This window comes from Phoxinus phoxinus, assembly GCF_949152265.1.
Source record: "Phoxinus phoxinus genome assembly, chromosome: 9".
In the NCBI taxonomy this organism is placed as follows: domain Eukaryota; kingdom Metazoa; phylum Chordata; class Actinopteri; order Cypriniformes; family Leuciscidae; genus Phoxinus; species Phoxinus phoxinus.
Genome location: NC_136884.1, coordinates 3,138,557 through 3,162,738, shown reverse-complemented (window position 1 = coordinate 3,162,738; position 24,182 = coordinate 3,138,557). Strand labels below are relative to the sequence as shown.

General features: G+C 36.5%; 1 protein-coding gene across 6 annotated transcripts in view; it reads right to left on the bottom strand.

Moving 5' to 3' along the window:
- The window catches only part of osbpl8 (oxysterol binding protein-like 8), a 79,640-nt gene that overhangs the window by 36,932 nt on the left and 18,526 nt on the right, over positions 1-24,182 (bottom strand). For 3 of the 6 annotated variants that reach the window (XM_079622092.1, XM_079622094.1, XM_079622093.1), the window contains 3 exons: positions 21,624-21,714; positions 5,687-5,723; positions 2,922-3,062 (listed from right to left, as the gene is read on the bottom strand). In XM_079622092.1, coding sequence (XP_079478218.1) covers positions 2,922-3,062; positions 5,687-5,723; positions 21,624-21,668 — 223 coding nt within the window. In that variant the 5' untranslated portion in view covers positions 21,669-21,714. Of the gene's footprint in view, positions 1-230; positions 366-2,921; positions 3,063-5,686; positions 5,724-21,623; positions 21,715-24,182 lie in introns of those variants that run through there. The other 3 variants (XM_079622096.1, XM_079622095.1, XM_079622097.1) reach the window with 2 other exon arrangements.

The following is a 24,182-nucleotide window of genomic DNA, read 5'->3' as shown; positions in this document are numbered from 1 at the left end:
CTACTAAACAAACCGCCCAGAACAACTAGTATCCTCAAGAAACCAATCTCATGTCATCTTCAAGTTGAAATACTCCACCACAAAATCACTTTATGACATTTTTAATGAGTAGATTAACTGATGTACACTAAAACTTGAATTCTGTTCTCACCAGGTACCATTGCAGGCAGAGGAGGCTATAACTATACAAACAAACAACTAAGCATTATTAGCACTAGTTAAGTACTTGCCTTGTGTGCAGGAAGATTAATATACAAGTCATTCATACAAAAAAGTTTTACGTCCAACCCTCTCCATTGACGATCAAACATTCATTGGTCCACAGACCTGCCATAATATTCCCAGACAGACAGTAGATGAAATGTGAAAAGCATGCTCAGAACCTGACCTCCCATATGCAAATTACCCCGCGTCTGATTGGCCACAGTGACGGAACATCTAGGAAAAGCAACTTCTGATTGGCTGAGCTGCATGCTGTGTGTGTGTGTGCATATTAACCCGTTTAATGATGGGCTGTAATCCAATAAATCCAGGCCACGCACACATGCTCTTGTCTCTAACAGAGCAAGAAGGCCAGTAAAGAGGATTTGTGCACATCTCAGTGGGTGTACTGATGCTATTCCGGGTGCGTTCTCACCGGGAGAAAGCCGCGTCTCGTGTCGGGTTGCTGACAACGACGGCACTGAATGAATAATTGAGTGAAACGCGGCCCACATCTGCAAGATGAACTCACAATGAAACTTTCTATTATACATCTGTAATCATCAGAACACACCCAAACCGCCGTGATTCATCCGAGAACATAAAGGAGAGGATGAATGGGCTTTCAAAAGAAGCAAATGCTGTTGCTATGGAGACCTGACATGATTCGAGAGGGTTCGAAGGCACTGAAAGGTTTTGTGCAGATGTGATCGTGTGTGTGTGTGTGTGTCAGCGTCAAGCCATCCAGAAGCATGAAAAACAACCGTCACGCCACACATATGACGCTCCAAACGTGAGCGCTTGAATCAGGGACCACAACAAGCTCTACAAACAGGAACGTGGTGCATTTAATCAGATTAAAATCATCATTATAAAAGCCAAATCCTCCGAAAACATTAATAACTGCGGTGTACAGATGTGAGACTGGAGTGTGTGTGTGTGTGTATCACAGGTGGCTGTAAACGACACAGGGATTATGGCGATCACATGGACACTCCACATCACAGTGAGCTTGAACTTTGACCCCACAGGGTCTAGCACCTTTTGCACTACTTTTTTGGTTTTCAAGGACTACAATCAGAGATCGTACTTATCAAACAATATCTTTATTATCTCTCAAATTCTAAAAAATTATAAATAGATCAATTAAAATATACTGATAGATACAAATAAAGTGCAAATAAAGTATGCAATGACTGTGGCAACTTTAATTATGGGAACATTAACAAAGAGTGCATGAACTTCTTATACGAATCTTATTAAAAGACGTAATAACAGAAGAAAACAGGATTTCATTAGTATAATGGCTTGCATGCACAAAAAAAAAATATATATATATTTTTTTTTTACTCAAATTACAGATATAAGGTACCCAGGTAGCCAACTTACTTAATAATATATATTAAATACAAAGTTTGTAATGGCTATTATTATTCAACAATACTGAATTATTTCAGTAATTCAACTTAAAAGGTGAAACTAATATATTATATAGACTCATTACATGCAAAGTTAGATATTTCAAGCTTTTATTCTTTATAATTTTGATGATTATAGCCTGCCATTTTGAATTTGGTTTTCTTAATAAGCCACAATCATCAACATTATAACAAAAAAAGGCTTGAAATATCTCACTTTGCATGTAATGAGTCTATATAATATATTAGTTTCACCTTTTAAGTTGAATTACTGAAATAAATAAACTTTTGCACGATATTAAAGTTTTTCGAGTTTCACCTGTAGGCTATATGAGCAATATCACACTCATATCTATATATCTATATCAGACGGGCTGCAGCGTTAAATTTGCGTTAAAAGATTGTATTTGTGTTTTTTCGGGGAAAAATTAAATACTAATTTCGTATATATTGTCTCAGTATACTTCTTCATAAATATGTCTGTTTTCAAGGGTTTTCCAGAACTTAAATTCACTTAAATACAAAAGCACTACGAACTCTGAACAAAGTTTGGTGACTTAAATGTTGACAATGAAGGAATTGCTCAAAGAGTGGCTTCTTCTTGCCAATATAATAAGTGCAAAGTGTAACCAGAAAAAACACTTTTTTGATGAATTTTTTACCATTGCTTGATTTGATAATTACAAGACTGTAGGAACTGTGTTAATTAGAAACTAAACAATAAAAAGCTGCACATATACTTGTGTGTCCTGGTCTGGTTTCATGGCACTTCAGCAGCCTCTAGTGGTGAAAACCAGCAACTGGTCTGTTAAAGTCACCAAAGTGTTAAAGTCAACACTGAAATCAGAAATGACTTTGCTTCTGGTGTTTCTGGTCCCATCATGCATGATCTACTTCAGTTTTTAAAACCTTTTAGCTTTGTAATGAATATTTGTACTGTGGCGATAACTTTAAGATGTCCTCGTGCTCTGTGTATAGTGTAATATTGTATTATATACATTGTTTGCTACTGTACACGTGTCTATTGTGCATATATCCCATACTTGTTATCCATACCGTCATGCTTTGGAGATTGCATCACCTGTACACTTCATGTGTTCATGGTGTAATGACCATAAAGTGATGATTTTGTACCTCTCAAACCACTTTACAGCTGATGTAACCAGGGAAATGTAACCTGTAAACTGAACTGGTCTGGGATCAGATTTCCACTTTCATGCTTTTAAAACGTTTCGGCCAAACTGACCACAGAGCCTTCAGCCCATAAAGGCTTCATGTGTGTGTGTGTGTGTGTTCTCTTACCGTGTGTGTAGCTGACGCCCGGGCTGAGGGAGGGGCTTGTGAGCAGGTCTTTACTGGGCGTGTGAAGCCCCGCCTCCTTCCCGCGCTGACTCATCCTTCCCGGGGTCAGAAGCGCAGCATCATCGCCGGGCATTAAGGCAGCTATGGAGAAATAACAGGGACAGAAGATGCATTTATAAAACAACTGAACGCTGAATCAGAGGCTGTTTTACACACTACACACCATTTTTTAGGATTGATCCGGTAAAATCTGGTTTTAAGGCAATACTCTAAGAGGCAAAAACTAAAAAAAAAAAAAATGTATGCTGGTTAATTTGGAGATTTTGAGCTATTTGGCTTTTCATTACATTTATTTTTTCAGTCTACTGGAAAGAAACAATGAAAAAATGGTAACACTTTACAATAAGGTTCATTAGTTAATGTATTAACCAACATGAGTAATACATTTGTTACTGTATTAGTCCATATTTCTTAAATATGTTTCTAAAAATTAGTTAGTTACTAAAAATTACTAAAAGTTAAAATTAAAAAAGTTACTAAAAATACAGCTGTTCATGTTAGTTCACACTCAACCTTTGATTTTTAATAATGTATTAGTAAATGTTGAAATTAACATTAAGATTTATAAATACTGTAGAAGTATTGTTCATTCTTAGTTCATGTTAAATAAGGTAGTTAACTAATGAACCTTATTGTAAAGTGTTACCCCCCAAAAAAGTGTTTAATACACTATCTTTTTAAAGTCTATAAATCTTAGTCTATCTCTTTAAAATAATAATGCGTTTAATTTGTATAGTGCCTTTCCCAGGCTAAAGGACGCTTCACAATAACAGTGAGGAACAGTCATTTCAAACATAATCAGTTAAATGGACAGTAGACATTTGCCAAGTCCAAGACATGAGAGTTGCATATCACGTCGAATACACAATATTGTAATTACAGAGAGAAAGCAGTCCAAAACAATATTTAATTGAGTACTATTAGAACAGGGAGTGTCGACGTGGATGTTAAAGTCACCGAGCAAGATTACTTGGGACGATGGAGCACAAGGTAATGTTAAAAGGTCACGGAGTTCGGAGAAAGAATAGTTTTGCTGGTCTATAAATTAGGATAATTGTGGGGGGGACGGTACATATATCATTCGCCTGATTTTATTCCTAAAAACAGGGAGTTTTTTATCTTCTGGCTGTTGACAATATTTTCAGATTTATGGAGTGATAAAACGAGAAAACCCTTAATATATCAACAAAACAATCATCCAATTTTGAGATTTCTGTTCTGGAAATGTATGCAAATTAGTGCATATTTAATTAGATAATGCTGCATTTGCATTTCAGAAAACTAGTACAAAAATGTTTGAAATTTAATTAGGGAATTAAATTAAATTATTGTGAAGTATTTTTTTTTACCCTATTCTTAAGGCATCTTGAGTTAATTGGATTTAAAAATTGTGATTCTTTTGATTTCAAATGACAAAAGAAATTAAATAGCTTTGAGCAAAAAAATATTTGTTATTTATTTTTATAAATAATATTATTTATTCATATAATATATATTGTTGCTGTCTGTCTGACTCCAAAATGCACATTTTGTTGTACAGCGCTCCCTCTAGTGGCCAATGCACAGAATAAAAACAGGCAAAATTATTACATGGTATTGTGCAGAAATTAATAGTAATACTATTATTAATTTTCTCACTGCAACAAGATTGCCGTGAATCAGTGATGATTGTGTTTGTGCACATCTTCAGCTGAGAAAATTAAATGCACATCAAAATCTGCATGAGAATGATCCAATGACGCAGTGCAAAATGTGTAAGGGGAAATAACACAAACTTCTTGTACATAACAGGTACATAACAGCACGCACACACGCACACACACACACACACACAAACACACACACACACACACACACACACACACACACACACAAACACACACACGATTTAAATCTCTAATCAATCATTAATTAGAGATTGTTTGAGATGAAATCTGAATATTTTATCATCACTGAAACTGTGAAACTAATTACTAATGAGACAATTAGCCATGTAAGAACATACTGTATATGACATCTTATATACACAAGTCATCTTGATCTATATTATCTGCTCCACATAAACTCTCATTTCTACTGTTCACTAGCTGTTTAATTTTGGATATCTGTGGATTTGCACAAGAACCAGTTTGACTCTAATATACATCTGAACGTGTTTAAATTCATCAGTGCATTAGCATGTCCATCAGAGCCATTCTGAATATCCTGAGAACTGATCAAATCATTTGTGCTCTTTCTGCTGTGATATAATAACACACACACACACACACACACACACACACACACACACACACACACACACACACACACACACACACACACACACACACACACACACACACACACACACACACACACACACACACACACACACAAACACACACACACTATGTTTGGCATGGCATAATACCAAATTATTTTAAATAAATAAATACCATTTAAACAAAATTATATATATATAATTTTGTGTTTTTTTAAAATTGCATGGTACATTGATGAAATTATGTATAATAAATGCTACAATAATTTTTTCAATTATATTGTATTTCCAATCATTCTACCAATTTTTTTTAACACTCTCTCTCTCTCTCTCTCTCACACGGCACGCACAAACACGGCACGCACACACACACACGGCACGCACACACACACACGGCACGCACGCACACACACACACGAGACACAGGTGAATGTCAGCTTCTTACCTGCGGTGACAGGGTTCTCTCTGCTCTCTGCATGATGCTGAACACACAGACACACACACAGACACACACACACACACACACACACACACACACACACAGACACATCAAGGGTCCGCCAGGGAGTGTTGGTTTTGGTGTTGGTGAGATTTTGTGCGTTGGGACACGTTGGCAGCAGACAGACAGACGGCATGGGAAAAAAGGACAAAAAAAGACAAACAGGGGAAAAAAGAAAAGCAGCATTAGTTAAAAATGACAAACACAATGACGCATAAGAAGACACTGGCAACAAAATCAAACTGAACACACACACACACAAACAAACACGGATTCTAACTGGTCAGCACATCTGTCAATCACACAAATACACTTGTGACCATGATTGGCAAATGAAGCCGGTTTGAGGTCATGTATAGGTTATTGTTTGATTAATAAAGATTTCAGAGCCGCGCTGGATGTGTGTAATTTAATTAAACCTACAGAACCTGTTCATGTTAATGATCTCGGGCACGAATGACACCTCAGATCGGGAGGATTGCTGTTCATTTGCTTGCATAATCAAAAAGAACATATTTGGCATACAACTAACTAGTCTAATCATGTCCGTCTGTCTGAATTAGTGATAAACCAGCCTACCTAAATCTGTTAAAATATTTTAGCTCTGTACAAATATAATTTAATAACAGTTAGAGCGGATTGAACAGCTCAAGGATTTATGATGTTTGACCACTTATGACAGTATCAAAGCTGCTTCAGCATTACTGGGATTAAGGATATAAAACACAGAATCAGCCCAAAAGCCTCTTTCCCTTTGAATTGTGGGTAGTGTTGTTACTGTTAACAAAAACTAAAGCTAGTTTGATCACTAAAATAAAGTAATAATAATAAATAAATAAGTAAATAACCACAAGTCCACAACAACCATGGAGCTAACTAAATTAATAAAATTAATTAATAAAATTACTAAAACTGAAATAACTACACTCTAAAAAATGCTGGGTTGTTTTAACCCAATTTTGGGTCAAATATGGACAAACCCAAACGTTGGATCAAAAATGCAATTTAAAAATGTAACGCAATGGCTGGGTTTGTCCATATTTGACCCAAAATTGGGTTAAAACAACCCAGCATTTTTTAGAGTGTACTTTAGTTAATTAACTTTAATATATAAAAATAAAAAAACCTTCAAAACACATAAAAAAATTACTAAACTGAAAATATAAAACCAAAAGCCAATTCAAAATATTAATACACACTGGTAACACGTTATTTTACAGTGTCCTAGTTACATATGTTACATGAACTTACTATAGTAATAACAGTAAATTATGCATAATTTCATGCAACTAACCCTCAACCAAATCCTAATCCTACCCTAACCCTATAGTAAGTATATGTTAATTAAAATTACTCAAATATATAATTACACTGTAACAATGACACCTTAAAATAAAGTGTAACCTAAATACTATAATAGTATGTAATAATACTAAAATAACACTGATTGTATAATAATGTGTCTATTTTTCATATTTTAGGCAATTGCAGTAGGTCATCTGGCTATTTAATGTAAACAAAAGATATGAAAGCTATAATATACAATGCACACACTGCACTACTAGTACTATAGTAGAGTAGTATCCCATTCTCCAGCTCAGCCAATGAGATCATTCTTATCAAAACATATTTCTATCATGAATAACGGCATGTTTTCATTGCACAGCCGGGAAAGCATCTGTTCGATAATCCTTAAACAACTCGATGTCTGCTCCGCTTCCTCCTGCAAGAAGCTTCCAGCATCTGTGTTGATGTTACTGCCCATGTTTGTCTAATTCGGTTTCCTGACGCCCTCCCAGAATGCACTGTGATAAAACTGTCAGATGCAACAACTTCCTGATGATTCTGAAGGCCTCAAAACTTCCCATACACTGCAGTGATCATCCGAGCCACTTAACCAAACCATGACTATTCTCTTTAGGCTATCTTCTAGACAACACAGTGATGGGACACTTCTCCTTAAAAGGGTTGATTATGATTTCACTTTTCTAGCTTTAGTTAGTGTGTAATGTTGCTGTTTGAGGACACACAACATCTGCAAAGTTACAACACTCAAAGTTTAAAGCAAAGGGAGATATTTGCTTTTAAAGAAATCGCTTTTTAAGGACTACAACAAACTACACGACATTCCTCCCGGGTTACTGACATCACCAACCCTAAAATTTGCATAAACCCCACCCCCTGAACACGATTTATAGATGACCAAGACACAATATGCTAATCAATGACTAGAAGATAACTACACATACGCAACATAAATTCACCAACTAACCATTCAGAAATGTGGTCACTTCTTCTTGAGTCTCTCCATCATTGTCTGAATCCGGTTTGAACATAAAAGGCTGAAAGTGTTTGAAATTTTCAGTGTATGTGTGTGTGAGGTAAAAGGACTCAAGCTGTTGAAGCTCCGCCCCCTGTGCCGGGAGCAGCAGCTCATTTGCATTTAAAGGGACAGACACAAAAACACTGCTAACCCTCAAAAAGTGACAATTTTAACATGTTATATAAAAATATCTGTGGGGTGTTTTGAGTTAAAACTTCACATACACACTCTGGGGACATCAGAGACTTATTTTACATCTTGTGAAAAGGGCATTATTCTTAAAGAATTTGTGAATATTTTAATATTTAAAAAAGGTGCACTGATTTTTGGCACTCATCTTGAACTTGCCACATGCACCAAGCAAAAGCGTTTCGCCCATCAATGCCACGATTCAAAGCCAGCCCTCTTTAATTTATTCAGTGAGCAAATTTGATAAGACAGTTAGCAAGATAGTGCAAGTATTATTCAGCTGGTCATGTGATGTCGGCTCATTACCATGTGAAGGAAACGTGTTTTTTAAAGTCTTTTATGACTGGAGTCTTCCTCTCATGTGAGCGTACCGATTTTTAAAAAACACTGAATATTTATTTAGGGGTCAAACTTTTATTACAAATTGCAGAATGCACCTAAACATGTACATAGCAATCTTTCTGTCATAGATTAACATTCACATTACGTTAAGCTTTTTTTGTTTTTACAGATATTTACCAAGGATGCATTAAACTGTTTAAAAGTGACAGTAAAGATGTTAACTATTACATTAACTATCATTTTACAAAAGCTTTTTATTTAAAAAAAAAGAGAAAATTATTTATATCCTGATGAAAAATCTATCATGGTTTTCACATAAATATGAAGCAGCAGAACAGTTTTCAACATTGATAATAATCAGAAATGTTTCTTGAGCAGCAAATCATCATATTAGAATGATTTCTGAAGGATCATGTGACACTGAAGACTAGAGTAATGATGCTGAAAATTCAGCTTTGATCACAGGAATAAATCATTTTTAAATATATTCAAATAGAACTGTCATTTAAACAATTTTTTTTTAAACAAAATTTCTGTTTACTTTATTTTTTGAATAAATAGATGCAGTCTTGGTGTGCAGAGGAGACTTAAAAAATAATAATAATAATCAAACCGACCACAATTATTTTTTGAATGATAGTGCATGTAGTCAGACTCACAAAGAAGTCAGTCAGTACGTTCTCAGATTGCAGAACAAACTAAATGCTGATGTAATGCTGACGTTCTCAAGGTTTCTCCGGACACATATTTAGTTCTCCTGTGGTGCCGGTCTGATGCAAAATTATGGTAATGACACTCGATTCTGTCTGGACGAATGAATCAATGCAATTGCTCATCACCAGCTCCACATGGAGTCTGTTTATTCGCTCTTCAGCACTAAATATGAGAGAGAAATCAACATAATTCTGCTAAATGAATTCACATATGGTCAAACAGAGCTGAACATATGATCAAATTAGGCAAGATATAAATATGCAAGGCCCAAATATGGTGCAAATGATCTTCCAGATCGCATCCATCACATCGACCCGATCTATTCTTGCATCAGCAGCTTCTCCTGAACGTCCTCAAGCTTTGACTCATGCAATCAAAGTCTATACACACACACACACACACACACACACAAACACACACACACACACACACACACACACACACACACACACACACACACACACACACACACACACACACACACACACACACACACACACACACACACACACACAGACACAGACACAGACACAGACACAGACACAGACACACACACACACACACACACAAATTGGATTAACCTGTTTACATGCAAATCTATAACCTGGCAATGCAAGTAAACCACGTTTACAATACTTTATAAAAAATAATAATAAAAAGATAATGTATATATATATATATATCACAGTAGTGACGTCAAATCTTAATCATTCTCGTTAGTAGTGTGTTGAAATTGGCGGTTATGGTAAGGGGCGGGACATTTCCCGAAGTGCTTGACCAATCACAACACACTGATCCAGCCGACCAATCAGAGCACAGTGTGCTTTTCAGAAGGAGGGGCTTCATAGAGTAAAGAGTTGTTTTAAAAAAACAACGATGTAAATTTCTTGACAAACTAAAAAACGTAAATGACATTTGTATGTATTCTAAATAAAATATACAGATTGTACTGAATGTCAGCTTGCTTATTGGGCTCAAGATAAGGATTTATTAAGTCAACATGTCATGTAAACTAGAAACTCTGCTTCTAACCGCAGGGAGAGAGCTGCCCGATGGTCTCGGGAAACACCGACTCGTTGAACTACTGATAACGACGAAACTTGCGAACATAGTTGGCTAACGATTAGGGGTGGGGAAAAAAATCGATTCTTAGATGCATCGCGATGCAGACGTGGACGATTCTGAATCGATTCACAAATGGCAAAAATCGATTTTCAAAAAAAAAAAAATCTTTTTTTTTTTTTTTTTGAAAATCGATAATAACGTAATATTGACGGAACGCAAAAGACGGAACTCTGAAGCGTGGAAACAATATTGTCAAAGCTTCCACCCGGCTCGGAAAGGGCAAAGCGCATTACATAATCAATAGCAACTTTTATTGCCAAGGATTTGCATCCAGTCGTTGAGAACCAGGGCTTTCGCGCTATGTTGCACACTTTGGAGCCGAGATACAACGTCCCATCTCGGAGATATTTTACAGACACAGCGATCCCCACACTCTACAACAAGACCAAAACCGAAGTCATGGAATCACTGAAGAAAGCGGGTAGGATAGCTGTAACATGTGATGCGTGGACATCCGTATTTTATGTTAATAGAGATTCAGAATATGTTGAAGTTTGTTATAATTTGTTATTGTTGTGATTTTTACTGTAGTGAATTTACTGTTGTGAAATGGAAAATCAATAATCGAGAATCGAGAATCGTTAATAATCGAGAAATCGACTGTAATCGAATCGGGAAATCAGACAGATTAACCACCCCTACTAACGATGCTTTGGGAAACGCACCCCAGAGCGTTACTGACAGACTGGGAATAGAGGAGCTGCAACAATTTTACATTAAAGCATGAAAACCTATTCTAGCAGAGCCCAAAAACAAAATCAAGAGTTTGATGTAAAGGTGCATTAAAGTTCCCCTTTGAGCCATAATTCTCTAAAAAAAAAATTTTTTTACACGGCCATATGCATTGTCTTATTATTAAGCATAATCAGGTTAAGAACGTGCATGTAATGAATGTTATTTAACTAAATACAGTCAGAGGAGTATTTTGTAATTCAAGGTGTATGATGTGACTATTTCACAGATGCACATTTTCTCACTGATTAATCTAAAGGTGCTTTCGACACTCGTTTAAAGTTTAACTGTTTCCTGCCCCCAGCTGCCAACATTTTGTGAAACCACCTTGATTTACAGTCCCGTAAATGACTGTTCAAGCATCTCCTGGAGGGAATTCAGATTTCAGACGAGTCAAGCGGCCTGCGAAAAAACAAAGACGACAGCTGATGTTTTAAACCCTCAGCATTCGGGTGTTTTCCAGTAAATCCACAGGGAGATTAGCGTGAAACACTCAAGAGCATTCGACGTCCGCTTGCATGCACAAACACACGTGGATTTCAGCCGCAGTCACAGTCCACGGCCGATACGTGATCAGCACTGTCATGACCTTAACACCAAGTCACAAAACAACAAGGAAAAACCCCACAGAAGCATCGACAGCCAGGGCAGAAGATTTCTGACACACACAGAAAGAGTCGTCGCTCATCCGGAGGCGGTATAGAGAGTCCTGAGGGCACAATTACAGAGAAATAAAGCACTTTTAAAGCACTCGGACTCACAAACGCTTTTAGGAATGTGCAAAACTCTCAGTCGTTCAGGCAAACCACCGACTAGATGATTTATATATATGTATATATATGCACATATATTCTTTTTGGTCTTCTGAAAGTCATGGATAATTAGGTAATACGTGCATTCAAAAATAGCTTTAATGAATACTTGTAACTGGACTCGATCTTAAAAGCAAAATGATTGCGACAGGACAAAAAACTGCACAGAAATCATTTACAGGTGAAACTGGAAAAAAATGTATATGGTGCAAAAGTTCATTTATTTCAGTAATTCAACTTAAAAGGTGAAACTAATATATGATATAGACTCATTACATGCAAAGTGAGATATTTCAAGCATTTATTTGTTATAATTTTGATGATTATGGCTTACAGCTTATGAAAACCTTTTCACAATATCTAATTTTGAATTTGGGGTTTTCATAAGTCTATATAATATATTAGTTTCGCCTATTAAGTTGAATTACTGAAATAAATGAACTTTTTCACCATATTAAATTTTTTTAGATATTTGAGATATGTAACTCTCAAACAAACACACATGCGCACACACAAACAAACACACACAAATGCGCACACACAAACACACACGCGCACACACAAACAAACATACACACATGCGCGCACACAAACAAACAAACACACACACACACGCGCGCGCACACACACACACACACACACATGCGCACAGCCTCACACAAACTAACATACACACATGCGCGCACACAAACAAAAAAACACACACGCGCGCACACACACACACACATGCGCACAGCCTCACACACAAACAAACATACACACATGCGCCCACACAAACAAACAAACACACGCGCGCGCGCACACACACACACATGTGCACAGCCTCACACACAAACAAACACACACACACGCGCACACACACAAACAAACACACACGCACACACACACAGACAAACACACACGCGCACACACAAAAACAAACACACACGCGCGCACACACACAAACAAACACACACGCGCGCACACACACAAACGCGCACACACACATGCGCACAGCCTCACACACAAACAAACACACACACATGCGCACAGCCTCACACACAAAAAAACACACACACGCACACACACAAACAAACACACACGCGCACACACACAAACGCGCACACACACATGCGCACAGCCTCACACACAAACAAACACACACACATGCGCACAGCCTCACACACAAAAAAACACACACACGCACACACACAAACAAACACACACGCGCACACACACAAACATGGACTAAATTATTTCAGTAATTCAACTTAAAAGGTGAATCTAATATATGATATAGACTCATTACATGCAAAGTGAGATATTTCAAGCCTTTATTTGTTATAATTTTGATGATTATGGCTTACAGCTTATGAAAACCTTTTCACAATATCTAATTTTGAATTTGGGGTTTTCATAAGCTGTAAGCCATAATCATCAACATTATAACAAATAAAGGCTTGAAATATCTCACTTTGCATGTAATGAGTCTATATCATATATTAGTTTCGCCTTTTAAGTTGAATTACTGAAATAAATGAACTTTTGCACCATATTCTAATTTTTCGAGTTTCACCTGTACATTAAACCCATTTAATTCTAGATACAGGGGATTATACTCATTGTTTACAGGACTGTCACACAATCACAATCATATTGAGTCGCATATTTTTGGTTTGGTCTTGAAGTTATCCCATTATCATTACTTCTAGGCCTAAATGCATTTCCAATAAACATTATTATTTAACATTTTAACTTTTGCTGCCATAACATTTTTAGTCCGCATCTTTCTGTATATTCTCCACTATTTCCGTTGATCCAACTGTATTATTCCTTATGAATAATTATTATATTTTAAGAGATTACATTTTTGGGTTGTTGTGCAAGGAAAAAACATAGCAAACTATGTGTAAAATTATATTTATATGGCCAGGCGGGAGACTTGGTTAAATGGATGAAAGTGTTTATACGCGATAATAGCTAGAACTCACTTTTGCTGAAACCTCAACAAATCATGTAACACAACTTGGCAAATGGTAATGTATTTCACTTAATTAATATTCATGAGCTGCTGATCTTTATTCATGCTCCTGCTTGCTTGCTTATAAATGCATTTCCTGTTCGTTAGATAAGTAATAATCCAGTAATCGTGTAAACAAACTGAGGGATGCACTAAAAGTATTGTCTACTACAGCCATTCACAGCATTATATAAATGCTAAAAATATTTCTTCAAAGAATTTGCTGTTTATATTTAGACTCTTTCACAGTCAAAAACTCTTATCACATAAGCAAATAAGAGTAACACTTTATTTTACAGTGTCCTTGTAACATAGGTTACATGTACTTACAATAGTAATAACAGTAAATTATGCATAATTACATGCAACTAACCCTATAGTAAGTACATGTAGTTGCATAGTATTACTTAAATGTATACTTGCACCGTAGCAATGACACCTTAAAATAAAGTGTAACCCAAATAAGTGTTTTGGAAACAAGAACGCTAGAAGAGAAAGAAGGAAGGTGTGTATACAGTATCTATCAGCGGGATGCTTTCAAGCGCTTCTCATTGGCTGGTAATGGGTTGGGATCCCTGTGAGGTGTTTTGGTCCAGGGATGGATCCTATTACCTCTGCTGTGTTCTCGCTGATCTCCGTCAGCCTTAATATTGACCCATTTCACCATTTTTAGCTCCAAATCTCCTTTAAATTGCGTTCTGTTTGAGAGAACATTGCGGTAATGTCACTAAAGCACTTTCCATCTACTTCAGGGGAGTGAGAATGTCAATGAAGTCTGGGAAGGCAAACGCATCTGATCGGCTAATGCTGTCTGTCAGCCGGTGGGAGAGGAGTCAGCAAACACTTGCTAATGACAGACGTTTAACATCACACACACACACACACACACACAGCTGACGTGGATGAGGTTGAGCTGACAACCGCAGAAGATGCCAAGGAAGAGGAGTGGAAGAAAGGTGTAGTTTTACTGGCAGAGAAACAGAGCAATAAAAACAAACCGGAGCCAGCAGGACAAACGCTGACGGAAAATAAACAAATCTTGTTTTGCATTTAAAATGACCTGAGAGTGAGAGCACTCAGTGTTCACGTGCTTATGATCAGAAAATGACACTAACTCTCAAATAAATTATATAATGAATAATATCTAGTAAGGAATAAAACATTTAGAAACATGTATATAACTATAATTCTATAGTAAAAAAAAAAAAAATCCTTTCTAAAAAAAATAATGCATAAAATGTAATATTTGATAATAGTAATTGTTTAAATATATGAGAATATATACATATTTTAAATAGAATTATAAGAGATATTAGAAATATTACGATTTAAGAATTCAATGTTTTGTTAAATGTATTTAAGAAATGTTTTTGTGTAATAACTTTTTTATATACGTTTGAGAATTATATTTAATAAAATAACTTTAAAAAAGGGGAACAAATTATATGTTAGATTGTAGTAAAAGGCAAATTGGCAAACTGGGTCCTTTTCAAACACAAACTTAAAGACTCTTTAATCAGAGGTCAGAAATGTGACCAGTGATTGTCCGCTGTGTTTATATTGTGTTATACTGTATTATTATGTTTATTTTAACTATGTATTGTTTAATTTTATGTGAAGGCCCATTAGCGACTAACATAGAGAATTAGCTTTGGCTAAAATGTTGTAGTATGTAACATGAGCTTATGTAACATACTTGTCCCTATTCAAATCAACTTAAAGTAAATAAAAAAAAATATATATAAAAATATTTTCAGAATATTCATATTTTTGGGGCATCATGTCCAACAAACACCATTTTCTTCAGAAGATGTACAAATCTAGTTTTCTATTGTTTTATTAACACACAGGCTTGTGAGACTGGGTCATGAGACGGGACTTTCCATATAGATGATGTCCTGATACGGACACACACACACACACACACACACACACACACACATTCCCAGAGGCCAGCTTTCTGCACAGTACGGTCATGCTTTGGCCAACCATCCGCAGACAAACCACTCGCACAGATTACCCAACAGCTGTCTCGTGTCCAGAATTCACAACACACACACTCTCTCTCACACACACACACACACACTATGCAAACGCTGTTACTATAGTAAAACTCCAGCATCTAAAGTTGCAACATTACCAGAGCCCACAGATGATCAGAGTTCAGTAACTGTTCAGAAAGAAATATAATAATAATAATCACACAACACTCCCATCTGGACGTCTACAGCCCAACAAAATCAGAGAAGATCATATTCAAGATCCTATAAGACACAGAGCACTCATATATCAGTGTAAGACTCAGGATCGACAACACAGACGATCCATCATCCGTCTGGATGTATTATGAGAGTAACAGAGAGAAACTGAGCCCTATCCTACCGTTAGCGAGCCAGAGCCGTCTGCGCGGACACACAGATCATACAAACACACACGGTGTGTGCGGGACAACACAAATCGCTCTGTTCTCCTGGTCTACTCTTTCCCACACACTCCTCCATCTCAGACGCTGCTCCTCCCTGTTTCTCTTCCCTCTCTGTTGATCATTAAATGATCGTCTGTTTGCTCAGTGTTTCTCACGACTGGACAGTCAGTGAACTGGACACAATGAAAACTTAACAGACACCACATACTGCACACACACACACACACACGTGCACACACACACACGCAGACACGCACACACACACACACACACACACAAACAAACACACACGCGCACAAACAAACACACACACAAACACACACACACACACACACACACACGCACACACACACGCACACACACACACACAAACACACACACAAACACACACACACACACACACACACACACAAACACACACGCGCACAAACAAACACACACACACACACACACACACACACACACACACACACACACGCACAGCCGCACACACAAACAAACACACACACACACCCAGACACACAAACAAACACACACACACACACGCACGCGCACACACACACGTATTCTTTTTACTGTACGAAACTCTCTGGAAAACCCCAACAAACTAAATAAAACTTGCATTTATAGAAAAGCAAAAAAACATTATTCACTAATAATTTCTGTAAGGTCAGTAAGTTAATACTAATACTTAAATTCAGCAAGGATGCATTACATTGATTAAAAGTGACAGTAAAGGCATTTTTTTATGTTACAAAGGATTTCCATTTTAAATAAATGCTGATCTTTTGAACTTACTATTAAGAAAATTCCGTAAATAAAATCAAAATAAAATCATGTTTCAAGGTTTCCACAAAGATATGAAGCAGCACAACTGTTTTTAACACTAATAATAATCATAAATGTTTCTTGAGTATCAAATCATCATATTATACTGATTTCTGCAGGATCATGTGACACTGAAGACTGGAGTAATGATGCTGAAAATTCAGCTTTGATCACAGGAATAAATTACATTTTAAAATGTTACTGTATTTTTTATTTTTTAATCAAATAAAAGCAGCTTTGGTGAGAATAAGAGACTTCTTTTTTCTTTTTTTTTTTAAGAAGAGAGATCCAAAACTTGAGAACGGTAGTGTATGAATGGTTTATTTATGACAGTGCTGTTTACGTTCTACCACACACACACACACACACACACACACGTTTACTTAGACGGCATTCAAACTTTACCAAAAAGCTTCTTATATTTATAAACCACCCTTAAAGTTGACATCTGGATAATTGCACCAACCCATCATGACTCATTTCCAGTTTCCATGATCTGACTATTAATAATTCATCATTCATTCATTCATCCATCCATTTAAAAACAAGCTATAAACCGCTTCAATATAACTCACACTTCACAATCGGATTAAAGACTATGGCTTCACTTTATATAATAATCAGTAAAAAGAGGCTCATTCGTAAAATAACATGAAGATATTGTCAAACTATAAATAGCAGAAGTGTCAGCGCAAATATAGAAGATCCAAAAGTAATTACTCACAATATGCTAATAAAAACGTATTAATTCACATTTACATAAACATGAGGCTATTTGAGGAGCGTTTCCAGCCGATGAGCAAACATTTTATGTTCTCTGTTTCTCAATCAAACATTTCCACTGGAGTTTGTGCGTCTGTATTCAGTCGAAACACACGGCTGACGTCTACTCTCAGATACGAGACGCTCAGAGTTTGTGTCATCCACCAGAGACAGGAAACTAGTGGCAGAGGTTTCCTGCCAAACACAGAGTCGTTGTCTTCCTCCATCTGATGTAAAATTATCACCAGCGTCATCCTGCGTTTCCTTATCAGCGCGCATATATAAACACATCAGACAGGGTCACGGGGTCACTCTGATGAAACTGTGATGACTATTTGAAATGGTCATCACAGTTCAAACTTCATTCAAATTATTCCAGCTGTTTGATTGTATGTTAAAAGTGGGGGTTAAGTATGATTTCACTTTTCTAGCTTTAGTTAGTGTGTAATGTTGCTGTTTGAGGACACACAACATCTGCAAAGTTACAACACTCAAAGTTTAAAGCAAAGGGAGATATTTGCTTTTAAAGAAATTGTTTTTTAAGGACTACAACAAACTACAAGACATTCCTCCCGGGTTACTGGCATCACCAACCCTAAAATTTACATAAACCCCGCCCCCTGAACACGATTTATAGATGACCAAGACACAATATGCTAATCAATGACTAGAAGATAACTACACATAAGCTGCAAAAATTCATCAACTAACCATTCAGAAATGTTGTCACTTCTATATTGAGTCTCTCCATCATTGTCTGAATCCGGTTTGTACATAAAAGGCTAAAAGTTTTTGAAATTCTCAGTGTGTGTGTGAGGTAAAAGTACACAAGCTGTTGTAGCTCCGCCCCCTGTGCCGGGAGCAGCAGCTCATTTGCATTTAAAGGGACAGACACAAAAACACTGCTAACCCTCAAAAAGTGACAATTTTAACATGTTTATAAAAATATCTGTGGGGTGTTTTGAGCTAAACCTTCACACACACACTCTGAGGACATCAGAGACTTATTTTACATCTTGTGAAAACGGCATTATACCACCCCTTTAATTAAATAAAAACCTTAATTTTTCGAGGTAAAGAAGTAATGTTCACACAGTCAATGTAAACAGTCTCACTTCAGCAGACCAGGTTGTGTTATATAGGAAGAAGTCAAAACATAAGAACACACAAACATACAAACTGAGCTCCAGTGCATCTTGGGATAGAGCACAGACCGAAAGTATGACAAACGATCCTGTAAATAAGGTCTGGCTCTCGGGTCAAGGTTTACTGATTTTTTTCCAGCAGATGTCATAAAGTAGCTGTAATTTTACATCCCTCCAAACTTTACAGCTCATCGTGTGTCTCTCCGTTCAGATGATTCAGGCAGGAAGGGTGTGAGGTTTATAACTCAACGCATTGGAGTAATAACGCCAGTCGATTCTTATTTTCAAACCAATTTAGGCATCATTGCTGATCAATCATTGTGTGCCCATTAACAGCAAAGAAGAGAATCGAGGACTGGAATGACAATAAAACTGAAAAGTGTTAAAAAAATCTGATAAATTTTCAGAATAAGGGTGAATCTCACAAAAACTAAAGTCCATGTTATTTTTCACCCCCAAAATCAAAAGTAACTTTTTTTGTTTTGTTGAAATTATACTCTAAAATCTAAAAGAAAATTAAGCCTATTTCTAGGATCATTAGCGTTTTTGCATTGTTATATTATTATTAAATACATTATTTCCTACCTAAATTCTAATTACCATAATGTACAAAAATTTAGCATTACTGCAATATTATATTATATTATATTAAATTAAAAGAAAGGTACAATTGAAAGTACATTATGGTCGTTTTTTTTATGTAATTAAAAAATTATTTTATTAATGTAATGTATCTGGACATTTTAAAATAACTATCTGGACAGAATATATATTTATTACAGTAGAAACATGATGCATGTCATTTAATTAAAAAAAATGTCTTTGTACAAAACAGATTATTAATTTATAGTAATAATATTATTAATAATAATAAATATTTTTCATACAATTATTTTCCGTAAACCAAAACTACAGTGTATTCTTCATACAGATGTATGATTGTTTGTTGAGACACTTAAGAAGACAACACACTAATTAATTAGTTAATACCCCGATACTGATGCTTCTGTGAATGAATGAATGAATGAATGAATGAATGAATGAATGAATGAATGAATGAATGAATGAATGAATTAATGAAGTGCAATTACAACCCATTTACAGGGAACTAAAGCCAAAATTGTCTGGCACACAGTGACTTCCTTCTCTGCCGCTTCAGAGAGCTGAAGATCTGATCTCAAAGTGGACACTAAACCGTTATGTATTTTCTGACACATGTGAAACAAACAGAGCCGGAGGAATCTAAACCACACTTTACCGAAATTAACAATAAACAAACAAACCCCTCACAGCTCTTGCTCCTGTAAACGGCTTTAATGCCTCATGAATAAAGTAAATACACAACATCTCCTCCTCAACAGACATTTATTTGGGTTAATGAAAGTGACAGAAAGCGCTTCTGTGTATGTGGCTCACACAGGTGCATGCTGGGTAACACCTGAGGCTTGTGTGTGAAATTATTCACTGGTAATTTTGCGCAATAGCAAAACAACCAGAAACGCAATACAAACACAAATGCTCAATAGTGAACATTTAATGTGCTTCTAATTTTTTTTTCTGGACACATGTATTATTGGGACTTTATTTTTATGACAATAAAAACATTTAACTCTGAATTCTTATTATCGCAATGCCAAACATTTTTGTGTCAGGCATTTTATATTTGATCTTTTATCTAAAGTGTTTCTCATTCCTTTAACAGTATTTTTTTGTACTGAAACTGAAACAATCTTCGAAAATTAATTAGCATACATTAAGGCGAGACACTACAGGTGAATAGGGTAAAAAATTTTAACTAGCAGATATCACCATGAAACTTTCCCAGTTGATTACCTACATTAAGATGAGAAAAAAAATGTATTACAAGTTTTCTGTAATTTAATGTTTAAATATGCAAATTAGGCAATATCTAATTTAATGTGTTAATTTGCATATATTTAAAAAACGAAATCTGAATATTGGATAAAGCCAGGTTAAAAATATTTTTTTCATTGTGTTCACACGTTAGATGGCATTAAAGGCAGTGCAACAAATTCTACTACAAAATGCTTCTCTTAATTGAAATAATAAATTATACATATATACTGTGTGTATATATATATATATAATTGCAATATAATCATTATAGGTAAAGACAAATATCTTAGTAATACGAAAAAAAGGCTTCAAATGTCTTAATCATCATGAAATTAATCTCACGATGCACAAAAACATGTTATTAAATCTATTATTTTGGGGTAGTAAGAAGTATCCCAGCATGCATTAGTTATTTGTACGCTTCATTATTCACAGGCTCTCTCTCAAACACTGACAGCCGAGGTGCATTTCTGTCTTTTGTAGTCGCTAATGGGAGAAAGTGTTGTGATTTTAAAGTGTCTGGCGTCAGCAGTGTTAGCTTTGTTCTTGTCATTGTGAAGGCCGATACATGGTTGTGTGAGCTCATTATATTCACATAATTCATATTCACATCATTATATTCACACTCACCTGAGCTCTCTCAGGATCGCCCTGAGACTCGGCACAGGACTCCATGTTTCTCCAGAGAGCGCCGGTCAACGCCGTTCACAGATCTGCATGTCTGCGGAGACACAAACAGATTCACTTCAGACAAGTACATAACGATGCATGCTTATGATAACCAGGCTAGCCAAACAGCTTAGTCATAATTAAAGGAATAGTTCAGCCAAAAATGACAATTATTATTAAAGAATCGCATTAAAGAATCGCATCCCTACTATTTGGTATCCGAAAAACAGTATGCCAACAGTGGAGTATACAAATACACAGTATCTGGATGACCTTATACTTCCGGCGATATTCTGAAGTGCGCATTCGATGAACACTTTACTATCCCACGAGGCCACAGGAGAGGGTTTTGTGAATGGCAATGAAGCAACAGTGGTCTTTGATGTTCCCAGAGTGTGTGTGTGAAGTTTTAGCTCAAAATACCCCACAAATATTTGTATATAACATGTTAAAATTGTCACTTTTTGAGTTTGAGCAAAAACGCACCGTTTTTGTGTATGTCCCTTTAAATGCAAATGAGCTGCTGCTCCCGGCACAGGGGGCGGAGCTTCAACCTCTTGTGTACTTTTACCCATAGACAGTATATATAAGATGGACACAGCGATGCCATAGACTTCAACAGAGAAAAGTGAAGTCAATTAGAAGCACTCACTTCCTGATGGCTGGGCGAACTGCGCAGGCTCAAACTGAGCTTGACAACGTAGATGTGACGTGAGCAACCTGTCTGACAGCTGTCAGTCTTCTAATAGCTGTGCCGAGAGAAATCTGAATCATTCCCTTCCGAATCTCGCAGAGACGGAGAGCGTGAGCATTAGCTGTCCATGAGCTAGCAGCGGGAGCAACTTTATCACTCTCTGTGGGCTTCTCCCTTGAGTTTATGCCTCCACGTCCCCCGATTGCCTGCGAGCTTCTCCGCCGGTCTATACGGTAATTTCTCGGCTGTGCGACAGAGAGTCGAGTGGTTATGACGCAATCGTTAGCCTATTTTTTACAAAAACTGCTTCTACGGGGCCATAACGTAAGATACAAGGTAATGGAGCCTTTTATACATTGTCGTGTTTTTTTTACAAATAAATAATGGACAAATGGAGTCTTTAAACGCCTCAGATGTAAAGTTATTCGCTGTCAAAGTGACGCCAAAATGAATGGGAGTCAATGGCATGCTAACAGCAGGTGATGGCTTGTTAGCCAATGGCGGCGCCAGGGGAAGCTTCAGTTACCGGCTGATGGATTGGCTGATGGATTACCTGCTTGCTTTTACCTCACACAGAATGGTTAGTTGAAGAATTTATGCAGGTGATGTGAAGTAAAATATCTTCTAGTCATTGATTAGCATATTCTGTCTTGATAATCTATAAATCGTGTTCAGGGGGCGGGGTTTATGTAAATTTTAGGGTTGGTGACGTCACTAACCCGGGAGCAATGTCGTGTAGTCTCTACCAGCCGTTTGTTGTAGTCCTTAAAAAGCAATTTCTTTAAAAGCAAATATCTCCCTTTGCTTTAAACCTTGAGTGTTGTAACTTTGCAGATGTTGTTTATCCTCAAACCGCAACATTACACACTAACTAAAGTTAGAAAAGTTATATCATAATCATCAACCACCGCTTTAACGATCACAAAGTAAGTTTCAAACCAAATGTAGCACCTAATATCCAGTATGTGATTTTAGAAGCAGGGTTAGAGAGGACAAGACCATCAGACTGGCATTTAAAGCAACCAACCACAGTTTGTTTAGCAAGATTTCTCTATTTTCTCACATATTTGCTAGAAAGTTACCATTACTTTACCAGGACATTTCATGATATCTGACGCAGAGCTCAAACATCGATGGCACTCAAGCAGGTACTTCAGATCATTTGCTGGCCTCTTTATCTCGACTACAACGCCGTCAGTCAAACGGCCCACACAGCGAGAATAAGCAGCATAAGCGTTGTGTGTGTGTGTGTGTGACGCGTCCTCAGGTGCCACACAGACCCGGATTCAACGCATGGCCTGTCAACTGCTCAGACCAAACTTTCACAAGCGGAAACTTTTGATCTATAATTAGCAAAGTAGGTCATGAAGGGGAAAAAACGATGGAGAGAAAGCAGAGGCGGTCCAGGAGACTGTGAAATTGTAACAGTGTGACGTGATACGGCTCAATTTACACCCTTAAACTGACCTGACGTCCTTGACTTGTTATTGTGCGCATATACCAATGGGCAAAAGTTAATAATAATTACGTTTTTTTGTGTTTTGAAAGAAGTCTCTTTAGCTCACCAAGCCACATTTATATACTCAAAAACAAATCCGGTCGAAATCCGGTTTCCACAAAAATATTAAGCAACATAACTTTGACAATAAGGGACATTATTCATAACTAGGCAGGCACCAATAATAATTAATAATAACTGAGCAGCAAATTAATAAATTCATTTTAATATATATATAAAAATAAAAAACTGTTCTTTTAATTTATAATAATATAATGCATTTTTTTTTTTCAATTTAATTTTTTGATCAAATAAATGCAGCTTTGGT